Source organism: Chelon labrosus (genome assembly GCF_963514085.1).
Source record: "Chelon labrosus genome assembly, chromosome: 9".
Taxonomy (NCBI): Eukaryota; Metazoa; Chordata; class Actinopteri; order Mugiliformes; family Mugilidae; genus Chelon; species Chelon labrosus.
In genome coordinates, this window is record NC_140359.1 from 6,739,897 (window position 1) to 6,766,531 (window position 26,635).

The 26,635-nt window shown below is 42.9% G+C and overlaps 1 protein-coding gene across 2 annotated transcripts in view; it reads right to left on the minus strand.

Moving 5' to 3' along the window:
- Positions 1-5,543: 5,543 nt before the first annotated feature.
- tet3 (tet methylcytosine dioxygenase 3) overlaps positions 5,544-26,635 on the minus strand; it is a 31,879-nt gene continuing 10,787 nt past the window's right edge. For both annotated transcript variants that reach the window (XM_084551578.1, XM_084551577.1), the window contains 9 exons: positions 21,549-24,504; positions 19,251-19,341; positions 17,228-17,321; positions 16,205-16,413; positions 15,348-15,498; positions 15,077-15,166; positions 13,675-13,812; positions 13,185-13,539; positions 5,544-12,991 (listed from right to left, as the gene is read on the minus strand). In XM_084551578.1, the coding sequence (XP_084407704.1) occupies positions 11,205-12,991; positions 13,185-13,539; positions 13,675-13,812; positions 15,077-15,166; positions 15,348-15,498; positions 16,205-16,413; positions 17,228-17,321; positions 19,251-19,341; positions 21,549-24,456 (5,823 nt within the window). In that variant the 5' untranslated portion in view covers positions 24,457-24,504 and the 3' untranslated portion in view covers positions 5,544-11,204. The remainder of the gene's footprint in view (positions 12,992-13,184; positions 13,540-13,674; positions 13,813-15,076; positions 15,167-15,347; positions 15,499-16,204; positions 16,414-17,227; positions 17,322-19,250; positions 19,342-21,548; positions 24,505-26,635) is intronic.

Below are 26,635 nucleotides of genomic sequence, written 5' to 3' on the forward strand. Positions count from 1 at the left end.
AAATGTCTATGACTTGTACAGAATTGCCTTTTCATGGTAGTCTGAACACAACAAAAAATCAGTGTAGGTGATTGTCCTCTGCTCATCTATATTTCACACATAGTGTGCATGTAACCTCTATCCTTGGAAGTCATATTGTTTGCAGCATTTTTGTGTTTCCTATTCAGGAGACTTTAGTTGTCATTTGCTGCTTTGCTAAACTGTCTGTGCTGCCTAATGGCTGAACCGTCATCCTAGATAAGCTGCTACCTTTGTATTTGTTGGACTTCTTTCTTTTTCTTGGCTTCCACTGCCTATGCTTGTAATTTGGTTCATAAATTTGGAACAATGTGGAAACAAGGGATTTGTCTTTGTTAGATGTGGCTCTTTCATAAAGCATTCAGAATTGATCTCCAACCTTTGTTACAATCCCCCACATACACTCTGCTACGATTTGAATATGACACTCACACGGTTCCTTTTATTTCAATAAGAGCTCAGTTGCGTGAACTGAAAATTGCAGCTGGTGACATAAATTCCTTTTTCTGCAGTGGAGTCCTCTTTCTTGTTTTTCTGCATTCATATAGTTTGCCATTGTTGGATGGTAGGAATGCATGCACTGAATAATAATGTGCAGAAAAGGACTGCACATGCAATGATGATCAAGTTCAAGTACTTTTCATTTAGACACACACACTGAACAGTTTATGAAATTCTTGCTGCTAATTACATTCTAATAAACTACTTGTTATGCTCTTAGAAATGATTAAGGATCAGAGTAGATTGTATATGTATATATACTTATTAGTGACTCTCTCATAAGGAAGTTGGTGATTTTTGAATGATGATTTTCTTTGAGCCATCACCTAGCAGCCATTAGTGGTCTTGCACTTTGATCTAATTCACATTTTAGATCCAGTGGCGTCCATCATTTACACAGTCTATGGACGTGAGAAAATTGCATATGACACACTTGAGGTTTTACAATGATAAAATCCCCTGCACCTAAAAAGCATTGAGATTCCTTGAGTTTCTGTTTGGTGTTTCTTGTATACGGTGTTGTTTTACTTTGAAAAGAAAGAAAAGCTTTATAAACCTCAATTACAATGACAATGGGACGTTGTGTACAATGATGTGCAAATCTTTTTCAACCTACATTCAACTGAACACACCACAAAGACAAGAGATTTAACAATCATTCTGACAAACTTAATTTTTTTTTGCATTTTCAATGCTATGCCTGCAACACGTTCCAAAGAACCTGGGGCAGGGGCAACAAAAGACTGGGAAAGTTAAGGAATGCTCAACAAACACAGATGAACAAGTTAACTAGATGGGGTGAGGTTCACCACTTTGTGAACAACTGTGTGAGCGAACATTTTAAGAACAACGTTTCTCAACATACAAAGACAGCAGAGATTGCATCATCTGCAGTTCATAATATCATTAAAAGAGTCAGACAATTTGGAAAAATCTCTGCACATGAGCGGCAAGGCCAAAAACCAACACTGAATGCCCATGACCTTCGACACCTCAGGCAGCACTGCATTCGATACGGACAACATTATGTACAGGATGTTACCAGGTGGGTTCAGGAACACTCATCGTTACATCTATAAGTGTAACCTAAAACTCTACCATGCAAAGCAAATGCCATATATTAACAACACCCAAGAAACGGTGCCTGCTTCTCTGGGCCCGAGCTTATCTGAGATGGACTGACACAAAGTGGAAAAGTGTGCTGTGGTCTGACGAGTCCACATTTCAAACTGGTTTTGGAAATTAGAATAGGATGTCGTGTCCTCTGGCCTAAGACAAAAATGGCAGTCCACATTGTTATCAGCACAAAGTTTAAAAGCCAGCAACCGTGATGGTATGGGGTTGTGTTAGTGCCCATAGCATGGGTAATTTGCACATATGTGAAGGCACCATCAATGCTGAAAAGTACACACAGGATTTGGAGCAACATGTGCTGCCATCCAATCAATGTCGTTTTCAGGGATCTCCTTCCTCTTGTCCAGACACTTTCTGCTCGTGTTACAACAGTGTATCTTCGTAGTAAAAGAGTGCGGGTACTAGGATGGCCTGCCTGCAGTCCAGCCCATGAACAATGTGTGGCTCGTTATGAAGTGCAAAATACGCCAATGGAGACCCCGGACTGTTGAGTAACTGAAGTCCAACATCAAGCAAGAATGAGAATGAGCAAGAGTTCCACCTACAAAGCTTCAACAACTGGTGTCCTCAGTTCCCAAACGTTTACTGAGTGAAAGAAAGGTGGACGTATCGCAGTGGTAAACATGTCCCAGCTTTTTTAGAACGTGTTGCAGGAAACACGTAAACAAGTAAAAAAACAAACAAACAAAAAAAACACAAATTCTAACTTGACTGGAATTAGGGTTTGTATCTCTGTGTCTTTATTTTGTTCACCCATCTGTGTAATACTTTCCCTGAATGTTTTGCCAGTCTTCATTGCTTCCATTTCCCAGTGGTTCCCATGGTTATCTCCTAGTTTTTCCCAGTTACTTGTGTTTGGTTTCTGTGCCTGTTTCACCTGTTTTCAGTAACAGTTTTTCTCGCACGTCACCTGTTCCTCTCACTTGTCAGATACCTTAATTTAGACAGTCTCTCTGAACAAACAGAGCATTTGGCCGTTTGTCACTTCATCAGCCTTTTCACTGGTTTGCTAAAAATAGACATTTACGACATGATGTCATCTGAACTAAGACCAACATGCTCTAATTTGCTTTCCGTCTTATTTTTTCTCCCTTTAGGGAAAAGTTTAGGTTGAGTCAGCGATAACAGATGTTTCATTCTGCTCAGCGTCTGCTCAACTTGAACTCTTCACGTCTGTCTGAGGTACCATAGCTTATCCTTGAAAGTTCCCCAAGAAGCGACACAAATTCAAATTAGGGGAGGAGCCTAGAAAAAACAATAAATAACCATTTAACATCTCCAACGGGAAAATAAATCCTCACACAATTATCGGTATCCGTAGTCTTTGTAACGTGATGAGATGTGTGCAGGTTATTATTTGTTTGCCATGGTTGCCTTTTGTGTGCCTCTGAATAATTCATTGCTAGTGAATTTCATCCGCACAGCAACAAATCCATTATGAAACAGAGCCTTGATCATGCATTGTTGTTACGCTGCCTCCAGACCCAGGTTGGTACCTACATTTTAAACAGCATGTCAATATTGTTGTACTTTAGAAATCTGTGGTAGGGAAAACTTTGTCCATTCTAGCGGTATAAATGAGGGTTCGAAATTAATTTGTACTTCTATGACATCTCTCCCAAAATTGTAATTGAAGCTAAAAGCATCACATTCACCAGCCCTTAGCCCATTTAGGATTAGATTTATTATTTCTAAATACTGGAACCCCATTTTTAAACTTTCTATTGCAAGAGCCATTTACAAACAAGTGTTCGTCATTAGAAACGGACATTAATGTTTAAGTTTCTTCATTCCAGATGGCCATGCCGTTGTGAAAATACTAATTGGAAAGTTCAGATGAGATGAAGATTACAAACCATAAATAAATCTTTGCTTATTTTCTTCATTTTCATCTATATATACTTATACAGCTTGAGCTTAGTGTGTCACAGCTGACACAGCTTGAATATCTATTGTTAATTTATAATTTTTTAGCAGATATTTCTGCTTTCCTCACTCCTCTCAATGAACTCATCTGTTCCTTGTTGTTGACATGTGAACTTAAGGTTGTTGGTATAATACTACTTCCTGGTTCAGCATAATTTCTGGGACTTAACTTCCTATGCGGCCTTTTGCCACCTCCCATCAACGCCACAAATCTGTTTTAAAATGTTCACACTCACTTTATTGTAACTGAAATGGAAGATGTTTTTTAAAGAACCACTTAAAGGGGAACTACTGTTTTTTACAACCTGGACCTTATTTCTGCCATAAAATACGATCGTTTACTCACCCATATAACTTTGGTGTCATTTTTTGTCATTCGGATGATATTTACATCCCCATATATCCATATAGTAGGAGTGACTAAGGCACCGCAGGCTCTAAATAAGACATTATCGGCCGCGAAACTCATTCATTTCACCAATATTTTGTTATGATACGCTAGTGCTATTCTCCGTTGAATCCGGAGTTACCTGTTATCTATTCGTGCAGCGGTTTGTTGTTCTTTGGCCAGCTGTTCCTCTCTCTGCCTCCGGATCCTCCTTTCAACGTGCTCCTCATCCGTATAATCTGGCTCAAAATGGTAAGGACGCCCATCATAAACAAAGTCGTCGTCCACAACCTCAGAATCAGAAATATATTCAGCCACAGGTAAACAAGCCGTGCGGGGTGTGCGCGGCGCTCAGAGATGACATCATCCAGGTCAGAGGCTAGTAGGTCAATCAGCAGACCCTGGATGATGATAACAGGCAACTCCGGACTCAACAGGAAATGGCACTAGCGTATCATAACAAAATATTGGTGAAATTAACGAGTTTTGCAGCAGATAATGCGTTATTTAGTGGCTGCGTTATGGTGCCCCAGTCACTCCCACTATATGGATATATAGGATATATGGATGTAAATATCTTCCGAATGACAAAAACTTATATGGGTGAGTAAACGATCGTATTTTGTGCCGGAAATAAGGTCCAGGTTGTAAAAAACAGTAGTTCCCCTTTAAGCCTTCAGGCAATTCAACCAACCAGTAGCTGTGGGTTGTAGCACCAACTTTGCTTTGCATCAAATGCAAGGGGCGCAGATCATGATGTCAACTCAGGTACAGGTGTTTAATGATGAAACACAGCTATTGTAACATTATCTTGGAGAAAATAATTGTTTAATACCTTTCTACCTGCTGACTATTTCTTGTTTCTCTCGGTGTCCTATATTTGTGCTACGCGATGACAACATTACCGGAGATCAGCATTTACCATAAAGAACTGTACAAGAGGCAAAAAATGTCCTTGATGCATCACATGAGAGCAGATTTTGGAGCACTAATCTAGGCTTTAAAAGCACTGGTTATGTTCCGAGTCCTCCTGAGTATATTTACAAACCAGATATTATTATACAGGACATTCTGCTTTTGAGTCCCTTACCAATAGGAGAACCATGCTAAACATTTATACACCTGTCACTCAGTTGGGTGCTACAAGACATCTTGATGACAGAATGCACTCCATGTAAATGTTGATATGATCACCTAGCTAGGAGAAGAGGAAGCAGGCTTTCAAAGGTGAAAATATGTGCTTATTGACATGAAAGGAAGTGGCCTCCACTTTTTCTCTTCCTCAGCTTGATGCCCTCACATTTTCCTCCTGCTAGCAAGTCAGTGTGGAAGGGGGCAAAAGAGTAGACTAAGCATTTACCGTAATTGGTAAGCACCCTAGTAGAAGCTTTCTAAAATTTCCTCTAATTAGATCCTTCAGATGAACCCACCCTGAGGTTACTAATCAAAGCAGAGCCACCAATCAGTGAAATTATTCAAATTAGACTCCTGTTGGAACAAAGTGCGTGTTCTGAGAGCTCCACTGCGCTCATTTGGCCGTCACACACTCAGATTACACCATGACCAGGAAATTAAGTCACTTAACATGTTTCACTTATTTTTATTTTATTTATCGCGCAACATAAAACAATATTGTGGGGTTTTTTTTTTTTTTACCACATACACTATGTATTCACATAATACACCATACAGCTACAAAGAGAGAGAGAGACCGAACAAAAACACTATTTTTTTTTTTTTTTTACATACTGCATCCTTGACATGAAAAATAAAAAACCAAGAACAATCCCAAAACTCAAAAAGGAATGTAGCTGCCAGTTGTGTAGATTCACTTTCTTTTTCTTTTCTTTTTTCTTGTTTTTGTACGGGTCTGGGTCCAAGTCTCAACCCTAGATTTGGAGAGCATTCATTAAATTAGGTGTTCATAATTAGTTTTAGTTTTTAAAGTGGGCCATACACAGTGAGATGCATATGTGATGTCTATGTTTGTGTGTTTAGGAAAGACAAAATATACAATGTTTAAGAGAAAAGGAGGGTGTGAGTGAAGGAAGTGCATGACAGGGGAGAGGAAGTAGGAGGCAGTACACAACTCTTGTATTGTTCAAATATCTTAGCATTCAGTTAACAGGAACATGTACAACATACTCAAAAGAAAGTTTTAATAGCCTCTGGTACTTGCGCTGTACCACGTGTGAAACCCGAATAACAGTCTTCATATAATATGATTCTATATCTCATCCTAGTTTAAATGAATTCAAGTACAATATGGAATGAATATTAATAGAGAATGTAGTCAACTGTTTGAGTGCCCTCCTGCCCTCAAAAGGAGATGGAAATTTGTAGCATTGTAACAAAAGACTTTTCATAAAGTCAGCACCAGGGCAGCTTCCCATCCTGTGAAACTGCCTTAATCAAAAGTATAGTTCTCTTAACATTCGAAGAGCTCAGAAAAATATTTGTGGTAATCATTTATCCGTCACATTTTTAATTATTTTTTTTTTTTACACAGTGAATTTTAAGGTGTAGCATCATAGCACCAGCTGACCACCCACCCTCCACCAACATGATTGAGAGACGGCACCTCTCATGAGAACCATCACCCGAACTTGTGAGACATTTAGAAATTTACAAAGTTAATAAGATATCGTGTACACTTTATCCTCAGCACCCTTTCTTCGGTAAGTGTAATGTGGGCCGTGCATTTCTGCACCAGCTTCTGCATGAGTCAGACTACTGTTAGTCATGATGAATGTGTCAAATAATAATCATTACAAACGCAACCTCTGGTGTCTTCCACAGGGACGGCGCAATTTTTCTCCCATGTGCATACTTAACTATAATGAAAGCTAGAGCAGATAATAATGATAGATACATCTAAACAAGCAGGGAGGCAGTCTCTTACCTGATAGTCTAACACAACTGACAAAGATTGCTGGGCTACTCACTAACACATCACCCACTGATTCACCTCAGACTGGATCTGCAGCTACCAGTATGTTCCTAGACATCCCCTCTCAGCTGCAGCTCTATACATGATAAGTGGTAAATGTATCAAGGGCAACTTTATATTTATATAAAAGGAATTTTTAAACATTTGGAAATATTCTCAATCGCTTTCTTGTTCTGACTTAAGGTATGGATGCACCAAGCTGACATCAAAGAAGTGGAGATTGCATTGCAAGGAACCGGCAGTGCAGGCCGACCGTAACCTCAACAAAACAAAAAAATGCTGTGCACCTGAGTGAGAGGAAACAATTCTACATAACAGCGGGAGGTCTGCAGTAGTCTGGATTTGTCAATCAAAAGGAAGAGCTAGAATTATCTGGGAGACAGGGTTAAGCAACAAGTACAGAGCTGGCCTCTCCTGATCAGTTATTTACTCATTTGTGATGGTCGCATTGTTGTACAAAGATCTGCGTATCTGAACGTTGAGATTAGATGAAGATATAAAACAAGAAAAGCCTTCTATACGCCGTTTCGCTGACAATGGCAAGCGACTGACCGTCTGTTGTATCGCAGCCTTTAGATGAGATGACCTGCACTGCTTCCATTTCTTTACACTAAACATGAATCTACGCTACGGTTATCAAAATCTGTCAACCAGCACCTCTAAAGTTTGCTTAATCAGGGCTAGAAAATGTTTTATGTGCCTGGCAAGTTCTTGGTTAGGATTGCCCGTAGTCTCTGCTGGTTGCCTGGTGGTTATCTGGAGGGAATAGTCCAGCACATAACCCAGGTAAAAGCTCAACTTGCTGTTTTAGACTTTGGTTTGTGAAGTGATCAAACTAACTATCACGTGTTAATTAGCTTTAAAGTTACTGGTAGGTGGATTTAACTACCTTCCGATAACCGTTGCACCCTGTTTTCAGGCCTTGTGCTAAGCTAAGCTAACCAGCTGCTTGCCGTAGCGTCATATTTTGTGTATGGAAAGTGGTACCAGCGCAACTCTTGGAGAGAAAGTGAATAAGCATATTTCCAAAAATGTCAGACCATTCCTTTAAACAACACACTACACACATCATGTATAAGGCTACTGATTTCTGTTCATCCTTAGCTTACTGACAGCGTATCACAACTATTAAGTATAATGTAAGTGTCATTCAGGCTTAAATAGAAATTATTTGGGATGAGAGTTTCTGAAATGTCAAATAGATTCATTCTTGTTGAGATCTGTGTAGAACTGCAACACGGGGGATTCTCCTGTTCCTTTTTGGGACTGTTTTCAGTGAGTCAGTTGTGTAGGGCTTCATGTTGCACAATTAGGCTCATGAATTATCAGAAGTGTGTGACAGGGCTCTGTCAGTTACGTGCTGACAGGGGGTACAGTACTTATGAAAGCAAATCAGCAGTGTTACTAAGCACACACTTACACACAACATATTGGGACCATGTGTTGTTTACTGTTGTTAAGGGCTGTCAGAGACTTTAAAATACCCCCCTGTCATTCATGGTTTTAGTTACTATCCTCACCAGTTAAATAATCTTACCTAAATAGTTTAATATTTACATGTTTTATCTCTCTCTTGAGAAAATAATAAAAGAAAAAAAAACTACGCTTCAAGTTGTCAATAATCGGCTCTTTCTTTTTGTCATTAAAATCAAGATTAAAAGTGCTTTTATAAATCTTTTCTTCTCTATTTACAATTTGTATTAGCTATATAAAAAAAGATGAAAAAAACCAATAACATCAAAGACAATCATTATCATCATCACCATGTAGTAATAAATAAGAGTAAAAAAAAAAAAAAAAAAGCAGGTTAAAATGAGTGTGGAGATCTAGAGCACACAAAGGGACATGCAAGATTCTCTGCCCTCAGTAGCAAGTTGTGATTGTGACCAGTGTCTCTACAGCGTGAGGTAGAGAGCTGGAGACCCTTGGGAGAGGTAACAGGGTCTTTCACAGATGACCAGGGCCTTGACCCAAACAACCACCCAGCAGCTAGGAGTCGGCTTGTATCCGGCACTATTGGTTGCTCATTTTCATTTTCAGCACCTTGTAAGCGAACAATATGGATGTAGGTAGAAAAGAAAAATGAGCAATTCACGGAGACTCTAGCCAGGCCATCAAATACTCTCTCTCTTTGGCTCTTCTCTTTCACACAATCATGCGTTTGTGTCATTTTCAGACACGCACACACAAAGTGAGAGATTCATTGATACGATGCGTTTGCATTTGGCGCCAACTCCTGGACGCAACAGTAATTTAAGGTTTCCCTTTATCTTTCTCAGTATTGTTGACTCTGTGAAAAGCACTGCTCATGGGTTACCAAGGATTGCATTGAATGACTGTGCTTTCTCTGCCTTGTACAGTGTACTTTGTTTGAGACAAAACCCCTATATGCCACAATAAACCGCCAAACCTCCTCAAAAGGAACCAGTTCTTGAGCCCAATGACAGAGCACAGGGTGGCCACTTTGATTGGCTGGCTCTGTGGTGACAAGGTGCTTGCAGAAGGGCACACTTCGCTCTGCTCGAAGATGACAGCACCATACAGAGGAAGGAGTGGGCCCTTCGCAGTAAATCAAGTGTAATAGGAGAGCACCAGAGTGTGTGTAGGAGCACCAAAAGCACCGTAGTCCCAACACTGTTTCCTTATTCGTGAACCCAAGACAGGCTTCCCAAAGGCACCATCAGACCTCATTCACATTTGTGCCACAATGGGAAGATCAACTTTGCCTTGAGCTGCTTTGGAAAGTCACATCCATAATCAGTAATGAGGGTGTGAGAGCCCCCTCTACTGGTCATGGGTGTTTAAAGCAGCAAGGTAAGGATTTTCTGGCTTCTTGAATGGATCTCAAGTGCTTGTAGGTTTGTTTGTACACACCACTTTGAAAAGGCAGTCACTGCTGCCCTCTAGAGTTTACACTGGAAAGTGCTCACCCCTACTTGAATGTTATAGGAAGATAAAGAGTGCCACCTGCATCCATCTTTATGTGGTAATAGCAGATCTGGGTTAAATGGCATTTGCAAATAGTACCATTATTTTAGCCTCTGTGGGGTACCAGATACCAGAACCAGTTTCCCACACAGGAAAACAAAGGAAAGCATAATTCATCAAACTTTTTCTTGCACATTTGTTGCACCTGCGTCCTAAAACAACAAATCCCACAGTTCTGGTATCCCACTTTGGTCAAAAATAAAATATTTACTTGCAAATACTACTTGAGCCAAATTTGAGTTAGAGCACCTAAATACAGCATCAAGTGCCATGACAAGTAGTGGAATGAAAAGCGATAAGAGCCGGAAGCTGAGCACCAGTCAAAAGCTGGAGGGGTGTCAAAGAGCAGGAGGAGCACATCATCTAATGACAAGACATGTCACAGTGAGTTTCCCCACTGTGATTTAATTGTAGTTATTTTTAACCTGGCCTGTATTTCCTTACTTGAAAATTCGTTTTTTTCTAACTTTAGCGCTAAGATTTAACTATGTAGGATAGACGGAACATGACAATGTTGTTTTGAATCTGGAAAAGTAGTTCTGGGTGCTATTTTTGCTAATTCAATTTCGTGAAAGCCAAAACAAGAAAATCGAAGCCCAGATGATAGTAATTGGAATTATTCTTTCTGAAGCCTAAACTGGCTTTTAACAACTTGAAAGATATATATCCGATTATTGCCAGTAGGGAAACAGGTATGGCAGGTTTACTTTTTTGTTTTTCCGTCTTATCGAGCAGATAATGGCTCCTCCTCTAAGTACAGCTTTAAGATTGACAAGAACAAAGAAAATCAAACAGGGAAAAAAAAGGTTACACATTTTCCAAACGTGGAAAACGCAACTGTCTGGCAAGACTCAGACTGATTGATTTAAAAAAATATATAACCAAAAACAATCACCTCATTAATAATAACATTAATGAAAACAGCAATAAAAAAACAAGTCTTCATTATAATAATACCTGTAATAACAACATTGACAGTAACAATAGCAATCATAATAATATTGATAATAATAGCAATAATTAGAATCATTAAAATTCTATAAACAAGAAAAAGCAATGGAGTTCCTCTCCAGGGAAGAGAGAGGAAGAGCACCACAGGCAGTGTATCTGAAGCCCAAACCACTGCCTGACATGAGGTAAAAAACAATAAAAATGTCCCCTCCTCCAAGTGGACTGTAGAGGGGGCAGGATGGAGAGATGCCAGACTGTGGGACGGCTGAGAGACATTCATCCTGCTCATTGCTCTCTTCAGCCCTCCACTGCACCACTCTTTAGCTATCAGTTTGTTTTTGTCTGGCCTCAGACAAAGTGGCTGTAGGGCCCAGTGAGGCGGGTGAAGGCATAGGGAGACACAGTAACCATAGAGGTGGTGAGGAACGTGGGGGCTGACCGTGTCACTGGCCCCTCCTTCTTGTCTTTAGATTGTCCAGGTCCTGGACTGGCACCTGCCACTGTAGCCCCCCACTTACGTTTCTTCCCGAGCGCTTTGATGTCCTCCTGGGAGAGCCCGAGGAGAGCTGCCTCCTGCTGCCTCTGTAGCGCCCTTTCTGCCAACAGCTTCATTTTGGCCTCCCACAGAGCCAGGCCGTGCATGGGCTGGTTGAGGTTCTTGTGCTGGTAGAAGACCAGGGAGATGCGGGTGGGGTGGGCGCGATCAGGCCTTTTGAGTGGAGTAGTAGCGTGTAGTTCCCGGCGAGCACATTCAATCAGGATGGAGCCATGGGCTGGTGCTACCGCCACACCACCAATGTTGGGATCAAGGAAGTTGTGCTCGCTGTCAGACCACACCTCATCGTCGTCGTCTTCACAATGCTTGCTCTCAGCGTCACTTTCAGCTCGGCTGGGGTCGTAGCAGGCCTGCTCAGATTGTTGCAGGGCATCAGGGAAGAGGCGTCCCTCAGGGGTAGGGGAATGGGTGCTGCCTGCCAGTGACCCTCCACAAGACTTCCAGGCCTTTTCCTGGAGACCTAGGGGAGTGGAACAGCGACTCTCCCCAGTCTTGGACCAGATTTTATCAGGGTAGGCTCCTGCAAGATTGCTGTGCTTCAAAACAGGGCTATATGCTGCAGGCCCCATGGCCCAAGCATTTGGCTGAGGGCTAGGAGCAGGGCTGGCCCAGTGCCGTGGAGTGCCTGGGCCTGGGGTGCCTGGCTGTGGTGTAACTGAGCCTGAGTGAGAGGCACCAGGTTGAGGTGTGCCTGGGTGAGGGGTGCTTGGGCGTGGGGTGACAGAGCGTGGGGAGCCTTGGTGCAAGCTTGCCTGGAGCACTGTGCCATGGTGAGGGGACGGAGATAAAGGTACCTGGAGTGATGGTGATGGAGTAGGGGAAGCCATCAGGGCGTTTGTGCCAGGGTAGGATGGCCACTGCTGGGGGTAAGGAGAGGGCTGTCTCTGGGAATGCTGGTGAAACTGCTGCTTGTCCAGATTTAAAGATGAGGCTTCAGGACTTTGTTTACCATTTAGATGGCCATCCCAGGCTGTGGGATTAATACTTCCATTAAGCTTCTGCCCTGGCCAGGCTACAGGCTGGGGGGTGGATCTTGATGTGTTCGTGTTCTTGATGCCTTCGTAGACTGGCACATCCATCGGTTCCTGTTTGATGAGTGGCGTGCCCCTGTTGGAGGGCTCGGAAGAGACAGAAGAAGGACGAGACTGGTTGTAGTCTCCATGCTGGGTGTAAGCGCTGTGTTTTGATTGGTTGGTCTGCTCTATGTGGCTGACGCATGACTGGGCCAATCTGGACTGAAGACTCTGAATGTCGGGCTTCTTATCTACCAGGACAGCCGTACTACCTGTTTTGGGCAACGAGCCATTTCGACCCTCGTAGGTCCTCATCTTAGGGGGGAAAAGTGCATTGGGTGGGTAGTTGTAGTAGCCAAAGGGCATAGCAGACAGACTGGGGTGGTAACCATTTACTGTGTCAGGTGCAGAGGGCTGGCCAGTTGGGGGAAGGCCTCCCCTTGCATAGTATGCAGGGTGTGGATAAATGTTATTGAATGGGTCTGCTGCCTGCACAGGGTATCCATCTATTGATCCGTTAAAGGGCTCCCTCTTGATGTTGGGCTTCACCTCTTGTTTTATAATTGCTGGTTGTTAGAAACAAAGGAATGCAAGTTACAAACTAATCTTAAGAATTGATCATTTTCACTATATTTCACTTTTTAATATTTTTCTCCTTCTGTGGGCCTTTTATTTTGGTGACACATTAGTTGTCATTTAGAGTTAGGATTAGGCAATGTAATCAAAGTATACATGAGTGACAAAGAAACAACAACTAACCTTTATTGCCTTGGGGTTGAGGGGAGTTGGTGATGCAGACCTCAGCCTTGACCACCGTTTTCTCTGGAGTCTCCCCTGTCTGTTGCATGAGTTTATTTTTCTTCTTCTCTGAGGCGGCCTTCTTGGCCTCCAGACGACGTTGCCGGCAAGACTTGGCAGGTTCGGGCAATTTGCGTACCTCACGACGGAAAGCCTGAAGCACCTGGATGGCGCCTGTTTTCATCTTGAGGCGCTGGGCCTCCTCATTACCAAACTCATCTGTCGGGGATATTTTGTAAAGAGGCAGCACATGGAGCTGCTCGTCCTCAGGGATTTCCCCCACTGCACGGTTGTCCTCTTTAGTCAGAGTACATACCTTACAGACAGCAATAGGGAGAGCAAGAAGAAACACACTCCATTCAGATTTTTAAGCATATTCAAACAAAAGAACCATGTAGCCATTGTTGACCACATAAAGATTAACATTTGACATGCTGTTGTGTGATCTTACCACTGTGCAACCATTATATAGATTGTGCTGGTCCTTATGAGCGTGGGCGCAGAAGTCCATGCAAGCAGTGACTCCAGAGAATGGACGGCCTTCCTTCAAGCCCAGCCTGCAGTCTGGGGCTTTGAGCTCTGTCTGGCACTGATGGAACAGAGATAACTTTAAGCTAGTTTCAGGAGGTAACTTATATTTTTATTTCCCCGTATTTACAAAACAGTTGAGGCTGTCTTCCTTTCTCAAAAGCAGCACAGGTGTAATAAGACATACTGTAACATTAGCTTTGAGTTCAGTCAGTCTGTATCAGTATAATATTTTGTTTCTCAATCTTCTTGCTAAGAGTTCATTACTATCTGCCAGCCATGGCCTCTGTGAACAAGTGTGCAGTAGTAATCACCAGTGACGTGCAGTGAGGTTTCTGGATGGTGAGGCACAGATTTACAATTATGAACCCAGTGGAATAGCTTAAATTCACCATTACTCACTAACATGAGAGTACCCAGTGTGAAAAACAAACAACACAAATGGAAATATTTGAATTTAAAACCAAATCATCCCCTTGATCAAATATATATTATACCGCCTATAGTAATATTGAGTTGTTAAATCAATAATATAATGATAATAATATTCTGATGATTTGATCCATTTTTAATACAGAGTGTCCAACTAAATATCTTCCATCATTTACCACTTCCTGTTTTGACTGAAGGTCTAGTTTTGCGAATGTGTTAAGCTTAAATATACAATCTTCTATTTTTGGCTTTCACACAGAGGAAAGGTCCCAATAAACGGACCAACCGCGGTCATCCAGTTGACTCAGCGTAGAAGAAGAGCAACAGCATGAACCCGTGGCTAACTAGCGCCCTCTTCCAAGAGGCAGAAGTACTGGCTGCCTCATCCTGTACTTTTTCGGTGCAGTTTAATGTCAAATCAGCAAGACTAAATGTGTTACACTCATACATGAAAAACATTAACTAAGCTATGGAAAATGATGACATATGATAAAAGAGTGTAAAACCATTATATTAGTGACATACATACAGAGTTAGCCACAGGCATGCGTCAAAGACCCAGTTTGTGAGAGATTGAGAGTTCAAGGTGAGGCTCAGCTCGCTGCTGCCTCACCTTGTGTCTCTCCCTGTATTTACACAGGTAATATGTAAATTACATTTATACCACAGACCAGTGGACAAATAGTATCATTTATTTTATCAATAGTATAATTTATTTTATCGTCATTAATTTTCATGATGTCAGGTGAGGCAGTGCCTCCCCTAACTTCATGTCCCTGGTACTCACTGTGTGTGAGAAAAATAACAAATGGAGTTGATGGCATCAGGGTGTTAGTGAGTGGGAAAACCATGCAGTAAATGTACACAGATGGGCATTTGCCTGTAAAACACACCTGGTTACTGTAGGCCTGTGGTGCTAGTCGCTTGTACACAGGAGCCACCTCAGTTGCCAAATGCTGGAAGTTATCCCTGAGTTTATCCTCCTGACAAGCAAAAAAATAAGGAAAAACACAAAAGTTACAAGCTATAAAACTTATTACTCAATATTAAACTAGAAAAAAATGCAAGGCCTAAAATGTTCATTATTAGCATTAATATATTTCCCTATAAGGGAAATACATTAATGTTTTAAAGGTAAAACAAATGGCTTGTAGTGACGAGTACCTCTTCGGGGTGATCTCCTTGTAGCCTGAACTTGCGCGGCATTTTGCTTCGGGCGTACTTGCAGCCATTGAAGTACATACTCCAGGAGCAGCCGAAGGAGAAGGAAGCACCACAGCTTTCAGGGTCCTTGCCTTGACAGGCACAGGTACGACTGCAGGGGGAGACAGCACACTCACTGATCAGAGGCACTGAGCACACTCTCAGCTTCATTCATAAATAATGTGTTATTTACATCGTGTGCACACATCTGGGAAATGTTTGTCATTTGGTCCAGTGCTGTTTCAACACATAATCTTAGCGTGTTATATTTATCTGAAACTTGCAAATGTTGTATGTGTATAATAATGCACGTGTACTTATCCCAGAAGGGAAATGTATATCTAAACAACAAACAGAGTGTGTTCACATCTATTTATGATAAATTATGGGAAAGGGTTAAATGTGAACAGCGACACATAACACATGGAGAATGTGTACAAATCTAGAGACGAAAATACATTCTTTTGTTTTTCTGCATGCACAAATGATTTGTCTTTAAATCACAATTTATGCCTCTGACATCTTTACATTCGTCCATGTCCTCTCACATGGTAAAGCTGTAGACTCTCACCTGCTATTCATTTGTGGATTAAACACATTTTTAGCACACTTTCTTGGTCTCGTAATCTTTTTGAGAAAGACCATTGGAGAGAATATAACTTCCAAAATCACTCTTCCCTTTCTTTCTTATAAAAAGGATACCAGATACAGATACAGATACAGCGAATGCATGATACAAACAACCTGCCTGTTGTTTGCACATACGCAAACTGGTCTGTTCAGAACTCGGTGCCAAAAACTACCAGCAGGCTACTCACTCATCGTTCAGGCCACAGCGTCGGCTGGTTGGGTTGCCATATTTGGTGAGGGTGTCACTGAGCTCATGGTACAGCTTGTCAGCCAGGGGCCTAGGGACACCTTCCCAGGCCATAATGAGGATGATGATGACAGCGTTGGCACAGTGGTGGCCTGCACGATGACGCACCAGACACAACAGCTTCTCTGTCTCGCTGCCCCGGCGGACCACCTGACAAAAAAAAAAAAAAAAAAAAAAAACTTACTGGATGGTAAATTTCCACTTCTCTGATTCAAATACTGAGGAGCATACATATAACTAGAATCAAATGTTGAAACTGAAATTTAAGATGCTGCAAAGTCTGCTATTTCATTTTGTAGTTACCACATTCGCCCAGCAGATGTCCAGCACACACGAATGCTTTTGAGGTTAATGCAGATTATTTACACTTCACGCACACATGCTTGCATATTGTATATTTTATATAAATATAAGGAATACAAATATCACACATTTCGCTTCTCATAGCCCTAATATCTGATTGTTCACAATATCTATTTTCTCCAGAAAAGACTGCTCCCTACACTTAACCCCTCTCTGTCTGCAACATCCCCCCACAGTCACCTTCCCTCAGTCAGATGGTTGGTTTGAATCCATAAAGTCATTAGCAGGATGTGTCAGGGGTGGCACGGGAGGTAAGGCCAGGCAGTTGTTACAGGGTGAGACCTCCTACTGATGTGGATGACAAACTTGCCTGTGTGTCTCCCCAGGACCCCTCATTACACACACACCCAGACAAACACTGCATAAATCTGTTGTTGATTGGCTGTCATTGCTGTCAGCTGGGAGACATATTCAAAAACACTTCCCCCTTTCTTTCTCTTTTTCACTCATTCACTCAAACACAATAAAGCGCTGACTGCTGGCTGTCACACGTGTGAAACCTTTTGAAAGATATCATCCGTTCTTGATGTTGAAAGATGAAAGTCATCCAAGCCTTTCCTAAACGTCAACCACACGGTGGATGTAATGTGATGCTACTTACCCACTTTGCGATAGGACACCCATGCGAGCTCTTTCCCTCTTTGCCTGTGTACAACACCTTCTCAATCCGGATGGCGTCTCCCTTCTCTCCATACCTATGCAAATGGAAAGTAACATTTTAATTTCATTACTTTGGTGCCACATCCACTTACACAGCTGGTGTTGGCAGCTAGAATGGTCTTTGTTCCTGATGCTTGACTCTGACACACAACTTTAAAGTCAAATGTCCTATATTTAAACCCACATTGCATTATTTTCTGTGTGTCAGCAACCTAAGAGCCACCAGGTCAACCTCAAATGACACATGGCCTCACAAAAGTTGCACTTGAACACACCACAAAGACTACACCTGAAATCCAGTTGACTGCTAACACGGTTAGCTGCATTTCTGTGCTCTTTATCTAGTTAAATTGTCTTATGCAGCTCATCTTAAACGCACAGGAAAGGCATGAAGTTATTCATTTGCTGCAAACAACTTGAAAGCTCTGATTAAGCATGTTCAGTTGGTTGAATAGTTTCTGATAGCCACTACCAAAAACTATGGACAACACATGGGCAGTCAGAGGTTCAACAGCCCCTCATCAGCTGGATCACAGCTGCAAAAGGACACACAGTCCAGTTGTTGAGAAATAAATCAGTGTTTTCTGTCATGAACAACCTCATCAAGAGTGATTCTTATTATGTTCACTGTTGCTGTTGCTCTGGCTCTGCACAATTTTCTCTGTGACTACAACAATCTGAGGGAGTAGCAGGCCTACCCCAGCAGCACTAGCTGGTGTGTGCTCACATGGCTCTGCTGAGATTCACACAACCACGGTAGAGTAAACCAAAACCCACTGGCCTCTTCACAATGCCAGCCACAAGGAGTTATCATGAAGATATTTCTGTGCTGGTGCTATTTGTGTGCTTGCAGGTGTCCTTGTCTTAACGGGGGGTGCGTGTGTGTATTTCTGTGGGTCTGCTGGTAGGTGTGTAAGAGAAAGGAGAGGTCAGAGGTTCCGCTTGGTGAATGTAGGTCGTCGGGACTTGTCAGATGTCTGCTCACGCCTCATATCAAGTCCCCGGCACGCTTGATACCTGCCATTGTGAAAACTTCAGCCCTGAGCACATTCGGCGGGACAGTGAGGACAAGGGGCTTCTGCTGAATGGGATTCACCCTGAGGTGGCTGAGAAAGTAGGAGGGCACTGAGCTCTATCACCGCAGGGGTGGCCTGCTGCGGTCAGAGGTGGGTCAAAGGTCAGCTGGGGACTATAGGGTCTTAACATCTTACGTCATCTCTCAAACAACAAAAAGCGGCCTGACATCCCCCCTCTCTCACTCAGCCTGTGCTCTCTGGGAACTAATGACTCATTGGTGCTATTGAAACTCAGCCTCTCAGTGAATAGCAGCCAAATGTGTGTCTTACTACAATGCTCAGTACTGTTAATGTGAAGCATAACACCATGAGGGACCTGGTTATAGGAGGTTACTATACAGAGTACTAAGTGTGTGTGCATTTGGGGATGAAAAAATGAATAATTATCTATTCATTCATTCATTCATTCATCCTTAAAAACAGTTGATCAGTGTAATGTTTTAAGGAGAAAGGACGATTATACACTGTAGGCTGCACTGTACATATTAAAATTACTTGCAGAGTAGCTTGCTGGTGCTCCCTCTTTTTTCAGCAAGTCTATTGACACACAGACAAAGTCTAAACAGTTCATTGAATTGGTTTAGTGATTACTGGGTGCGTGACATAGATTAGATGACAACTGCTACTCTTTGCCTAATTTATTAAACCATAACACTTCTTTCTTTGTATTTCAGTTATTAGCTTTCATCTGCTGCTTCTTGCTCTGTCCATGTTATGCTGATGATGCTGATCTTTCCCTTTCCTCCTACTTGATTCTGGGTCACAGATTCCCTGGGGGCAAAATTTGAGGAGGAGGGATGGAGGAGAGAGAGGAAGAAGAGGAGCAGGAAGTGGCAAGAAAGGCAACAGCACATAGGAGGAAGAGAAGAGAAGAGGAGATTAGTATACCTGTTTTCCATTAGGGTTCGTATGGAGGCTACAGTAGGTCCAGAGCCCAGGTGATTGTAGTAGGGACCTTCGTCTTTCTCCAGGATTTGTTCTTGGAAAAGAGACAATGCAGAGTAAAAATTGACTTTATTTCATACTATCACTGTATCACACATCCCATAAAAACTGGCACATAACAGCCCAGCGAGAGTTAGAGTTTATGCCATTATCATGCACAGTTTTTGGTAACTATTTTAAGAATAAGATCTATGCCTCATATTCAAATCTACCAGTTCAAGTCCTGCCTGATACTGTGTCGGGAGGAAGTGTCTTGCTCCTCCCGTGACCTCAGTAAAGCTTAACTTGTCTCACTGGTTACAGGGTTTGGGAAAAAAAAGGCCAGCGGATGGTACGGCGGATGTATTTCTGGGGCAAACTCAAAGACACCTTCTTTGAAGCTGAAGCCTAATCGTCCACAAGAGAAGTGTGAAGCTGTGCAACTTATTGCAACATCCAGTTCACAGCACAAAACACACATGAACACACATCCTCCTCAGGCACAGACACTGGGCGGTCACTGAAGGGTGTGGTCTGTGTGGAGACACATTGTAGGCAGAAACTTTTTGAGGTAATGATGATGTAGGCGTGTTAAGAGGGAGTAAGGGTGTGCCTGTGTGCATGCTGTGTATATTTGTGCTCATGTTTTGTGTGAGTGGGAGTACATTTGACCATTGTCCAATACAAGCCTACACTTGTAAACCACATCCTATGACTGCAGTTCTAATTTTGTATGTGACAGCTGAAGGTATCCTCCTTTAGATGATATACTCTAATCATATACTCTAATTGCTCTCTAACAGCATGTAGCGAGTTTCAAAACATGATTGTTTGACAACTAAAACTCTGCTGTTCTAGCTCCTGTATCACCTCCAGTGCACCAAATGCTCCGCACTATCAACAGATTGCCTGAAAGTTGGACACTTGCAAGCTGTGATATGTGTCTCTCTCTGTCTGTTTCAGAGGGAATATGAGGTCACATTCCCCTGATGGTGCAGGGAGGCAGCAGGGTGTGGCTCATGGCAGGAAGTGGAGGAGTCATACTACATTCTTGTGTGTGTTTTTGTGTGTGTGCAGATCATGGATGTATACTGTATCTGTGTATGTTGGCGGCAGTCTCATTCCAGTGTATTATATTAAAGAGAGTTGATAAGGTAGTGTGTAACCAAGATTTACTGTGAAGGCTTGTTGGTCTTTACTCATAGTAACAAGTGTTTTGCTGCAGCTGCTCTTTCCCTGCTGTGCACCTCCCTCTTTAATGTCTAGGGACAGCAAGTGTCTATATACCAGGCCTTAACCCTTTACAATCTGGTGTTAATACCCAATAACTGCGAGAAATGTGTTATTTCTTGATAGCTTCCCTGAGAATTAATTCATTATTCGGTTGCTGCACAAAGTCAATAAGGCATTGTCCATAGTGGCTACAGCAGTAATATTCACTTCTGTCTTAACGGACAGACATAGTGTACACGATAATTGTGTGGCTGTATCAAAGGACATCTCACTCAGATGAACTTTATCTGCTTTTTTAGATGCAAACAACAATGTTTATATATTTATTTCAAGTATGCATAATATAATGTGATATAAAAATGACATATTTCTACTGTAAGACCACCTACTCTGTTGTAAATAAATAAATAACCTAAGCAGGGTGCTACCCAAACTATGGGACTGAACCTCCTTCTGTGTAACAAAGGCTGCGTTCTGCTTGCCTGCCAGACCCAAACCAACACAAAAGGCTCCTTCTGCCACCACAGCTATTGTTCCTTCTTACTGCCTTCATTGCCTCACACTGTTGCAGTCTGGATGGTCGCAGCCACACACCCTGACAACACACATTCTTAGACATACTCAACAAGCGTCCAGTCAAGAGGTGGAGCAAGAGTGGGGGGACTAAAAAACTTAGTGGATTTGCAAATGTCCAAAAGTAGAGTAAAGCATTAACAGTGGCCACATTAAGGGTTAATTAATGTTTAGCTCAATGGGTAGAGAAAAATGTAAATACTACCAAATTCATGAATGTTTCCCAGAAAGAAAACGTGAAGTACGCTCCCTTTTAGCTCTAAGGCCCTTCAGGAAAAAAAATGCCTTCATTCTATTTGCTAACACTGAACTACTTTTCTAACATTTATCTCCACTTAGAGATGTAACGTATGAAGTGGCATAATATTTGCCCCAACATTATTGGATATGTGTCTGAAGAGGACTAATAAACCTGCATACAAACAAGCACAAGCAAACAGTGATGCATGGACTTACCCACGCAGGTACAGGTAGGGAACTCTGCCTGTAGATCCTTGGAAGGAGTATCCACCACACTCTTGATGGGGCTGCTCAGGTAGCGCAAAGGAGACTCTAGGAAGCCTTTGAGAGATGGAGAAGAGGGTAGACTGTCCTTGGTTGGTGTGTCCTCCTCAGAGTAGCATGTTGTGGACAGCACTGCTATGTCACCCGAGGCTTCAATCTTCATGCGTTTAGGCAGAGGAGAACATGGCATGTTGAATGTATTGTCTAATACGGACTGCTGCTGCTGCTGCTGCTGCTGCTTCTCCAGAGTGATCTCCTTATTCAGAGAAACATGAAACGGACACTCGTGCTGCTTCTCCACATGGCTTTCTGTGGGTGCCTCGCTCAAAGTGGCTTCACCTGACTCATCCTTGTTGAATTCCATCTGTTGATCATCTGAATGAGGTGTGGCGCTTGCTTGAGTGGTGGGATTTAAGGGAACCGACTGGGAAGTGGATAATGATGTTGGACTGAGATCCTGAGGACAGATCAGGGATTGATTCCCTTGCTTAGGGACTGTAGCAGTCTCCTCTACGGGCTGACTGGCAGATGTTTCTGGGTTTGAGTCCCCAAATTCTGCCTCAAACTGACGGATCAGTTCTTCGTACTTCGGGTCAATGTTGATGACACGCTGTAATTCTGAGGTGGTAGATGGAGATGTGGAGGTCACAGGTGTGGTGGTGCTGGTGTTACTGGCCAGGCTGCCCGCTCCTTCTGACTTAACATGGGCTGCAGAGGCCACAGGTGGAGGCGGGGGGTCCATGAGAGCTGGAGTGTTTTCTGATAAAACAGAAACAGTGGAAGAGGGAGTCATTGAGGAATTGAAAATGGGTACCTGAGATTGGGCTGGGGCAGGGAGGCCTGCAGCGGCAGCAGCCTGAGTGGAATTACTAAGGAGGGGCAGAGAGGGGAGAGAACCAGCTTGTAGGCTCATCAGAGCTGGGGATCTGTCCATCATGAGGACTGGTGGTTTTTGTATTGAGATCTGAGACTGAGGCAGAAAGGTTGGCATGGAGGCCTTCTGCTTAGTTTTCTTGATGATTATCTGTTTGGGTTTGGGTAGGGGAGGACCTACTAGCATCCCACTCATAGCTTTGATGACAGGAGATCCTTGGCTGCTTTTTTTCTTCTTGGGTTCCTGTTTGATGGCCAGATGTGACAAACCTTCTGCCTCCATCTGTGGCCACCATTTTTTCAAGTTTTGGCAAGCCAGAGGGGCCCGTAGGCCTGATGCTCCAAAGCCAGAGGAGTGATTAGAGAAAAGGGTCCTCTTGTAGTGAAGGTGCTGTTGCAGAGCTGCCTGAGTGGAGTGGCTGATGGCTGCTTGGCCAGGAGACAGGGGAGTGCCAGAGTAGTGCTGACCCTGTGGTTGACCATTAGCCATGCCGTAATGTCCCATGGAGGCAGTGTGATGGTAGTGCTCACCAGAGTCTGACTCTTGTTTTATCCTTACCAATGCAGGGTTATCCTGGGCCTGGATTCCCCCATTCTGGTTCAAACTCAGCTGGTGTGCAACTGGAAGCTTGAAAGGAGCATTGCTGAACTTGCCACTAGTGTCACCAAGCAGTTGTTTGAGCTCTGACATGGGGTCTGAGCTGCTGTGAGGTGCAGTGACGAAGTGAGGCTGGGGCTCAGACTTCATACACATCCATGGATTCCTCTGTTCAGAGCCTCTGCCTGCGCCCTGCTGCCACTGCTGGGGGTTAGGGCTGAAGCCTGGAGGTTTTCCCTGACCTGGGTAGGGAGAGGTAGAGGGTGGGAGAGGGCTAGCATGTGGTAAATGGCCCTGTGACTGGGGCCTGTGGTGCTCACATGATGCTGGGGCCTGCTGGCTGGTGTGTAGTCCTGGAGGGACGGACTGAGAGCGTGAGGAAGATGAATGGGTACCAGGAGAGGACAGGATCAAGCCAGTGTCATTAGGAGGCTGAGATGTGATGTTGTGGGAATGTTGGTGATGATGGATGTTGCTCTTATAGGGATGTTGACCTGGAGAACCGGCAGCTTGTGGATTGGTACCAGATAACTGAGTCAGGGCATCTATGGCAATGGCTGTCTGAAGACTGATGTTCTTTTCCTTGGCTATGGAAAGCACCTGGGGAGAGCAAGGAATTGGGGGTTTGGAGCACGTTACTTTGACTGACTGAGGGCCTTGTGTTAGCTCTTTCTGCTGGGAGCATGGTGTAGACAGAAGGTGGCCACCGTTCACCTGTTGGTAGGTCTGAGAGTTATACTGCAAATGGGGTTGCTGTAGATGAGGCTGTATGTGTGGAGGAGCATCTGCCATTTTGTGGGAGTCTCGATCTTCACTGGTTGCTAGCTTAATTTTCTTCTCCAACCACTCAAGGTAATCTGGACAGTCAGGCCCATCACAGTTGCAGTTTGGAGGCTTGTGTCCATGCTTGGCTTGGCTCAGTGCTGTCTGTAGGGTGTCCAGGTCTTCTGGAGGTGGTTGGCAGCTTCCCTCGGGAGCCCCTGCTGTGAGTCTGGCATGAACACCCCCAACTCCTGTCTCCTGGGTGAACTTCTCATACAGCTGGGCTGTATTAGGCTGAGTGAGGAGGCAAGAGGAGGAGGAAGAAGGTGGCAAGGAGCCAGCTATAACAGAGAAAGCCACCAGATTGTGGGCATCCTCCATGTCCGCATGGTGGACAGGTTCACTGGAGGTTGTACCACGGCTGCTGCTCCAACATGGTTGCTGTTGTTGGGTGTCACTGACTTTACCATGTCCTGGCACCCAGCATTGCCTTGAAGGCACACTTCCTGCCCTCTGCTGCTCTGTTTCCATAGATGCCTCATCATCATTAGGGTAGTGATTCACCCCATTGGCCAGTTCCAGGCTCAGCACGCCTTCCGGGAGGCGGTCATGTGACCCAATTTCCATCTGGCCTCCACTTCTGGGGCCATCCACTGAAGTGACTTTGTGAACAGTCTGAAAGGCAAATGTGGATCAAGGTTAGTCAGGTTGTGAGAACAAAGTAAATCCAGGTCTGATGCAAAACAACATGAAAAACAACATTATACACATTTACTGGAATGATTTTGAAATGATGGTCTCATGTCACCGATGTTTGTGTAATCACAATTTTGGAATAACTTAAGTAAAATAATTATTTTTCTTCTGTGTTCCAGCCTGACATACAAACAATCAAGGAGTACACAACTCCCTTCCCCTCTTCCCAGCTCTTATCCAGGATTTCCCTCCCACCTCTCACATATGCATAACATACAGTGCTGCAGGGTCAGGTCAGCAGGGTGAAAGAAAACTAAATTAACTATTCCAGATCTCAGTGGACTGATTTCACAACATGCAAGTCACAGGTCACATGACACAATTTTACAGTTGTTTATAATGGACGCTCTACTAGGTCTGTTGGACTATGCAAAACAGGCAGTTGGACTTAAGCATCCTGGGTGTTAGAGACTGTGTGTGTCTGAGAAAAAACAGACCACCTTCAACAGTTTTTTTCACAGTTTCATGAAACAAATGTTTAGATATTTGAGAAATGCTGTTAAGAAGTAGATATATAGTGCATCTGATAATATAACATAGCGTAAGCTGGTTTTCTACAACCAAAACCCGGAATCTGACTCATCATGGTTTTTGTTACTGATGTAATTGTTTATCTGAAAAAACATTATCAGCAAACTGCAGCTAAATGAAGTGCCTGATTCACTCATTTATTCAAACATGACTACTAGTGTCTAGGCTCAAGGTGACGTTCATTTCACATTAGGAATAGCTAATTCACAAGAAGACTTCTTTCTGTCGGGTTCTAAGTGCCAAAGTTCACTGTACCTGTACACAGTGCATTTTATCTATTTTATTCCTAAAAGTCTCTCCTGACTGAAATGACTCTCCCATGTGGAAATGTGTAGTTGTCTTTGCATAGACACAGACATGTGATCTTCAGATATACAGTTTCTTTACTCATTACTCATTTCTTTGCATAAAATGATTAATCAAGAGTTTTTCCTAAAGAATCTCTTCATGCTTTACCGTTAATGCATGGCTCCACACAGAATAAGAGACACATTAGACGCAGAAGTGGCCAAGTTTAAATGCCTTTTCAGAGGTTACACTTATCAGGAGCTGATCAGCACAACCACATCTCACTTCCTTTCAAAATTAGGACTTTAAAAATAACATTTTTAACCTGCATGAAGCTCCAGTTTGACTGCATCAAAGTAAAAATGGTACTGACAATTAAAAAGGAATCTTACTAAATCTATCTACATGACAATCAGAAGTTAGTTTGACATGTTAAAGACACGCGTGGTGCTCCGGTTCAATAGAATCCTAAGATGTTACTTGTAGACACTATTCAGGCCAAGCTAGCTCCTCAAAGATTAGAACTAAATGAGTCTAGAGAGGAACAACAAACAAAGATAATCCAAGGGCAGGTTCAGAAATCATTGACAGAGTTCATGTTGTGGCTGAACAGTGTATTCCAACATGTGCAGTGGCTCATGAGAGAAGAAAACAGAGTCACTGTATGAATATATTAGTTGTGTTAGGCCCCATTGAAACAAGTCAGCCAAGTCAGTTTTAATGTCAAACTCTTTTGTGTTTACTATAAACAGTCAAGATACCCTAAACAGGAACCCACTGTATAATTTACTGTGTACAGTAGACCTCATTGCAAAGGACACTTTCATGCATTATAATTCTGCTTACAAGTGCAATACTTCCCTGCCACACAGCAAAAACATGAACTAACATGATAACATCCTTTGACATTCACACAAACTAAAGTTTAACACTGCAACCTAAATATGAAGTGGTCCTAATTTAGATAGATTTGAATGACTCAGTATTCAGGAAAGAAAAGAGAAAGAAAATGGCTTCTGTTTGTAGCTCCATCAGTGTTTGATAGTAGAAGAGAGCCTGACGTCCAGCTTCCCCATCATTTGAATATTATTGAAATTAGCCTTTGAAGTGGCTAATTACTGGACAGGCAGTATGCTTGGGTCTTTTGAATCCACCTTCTGCACTGAGTATCTGGTGGTGGCGGTGGTGGTGGAGGTGTCCCAGGGGGTGCCGATACTATTGGTGAGAGGTG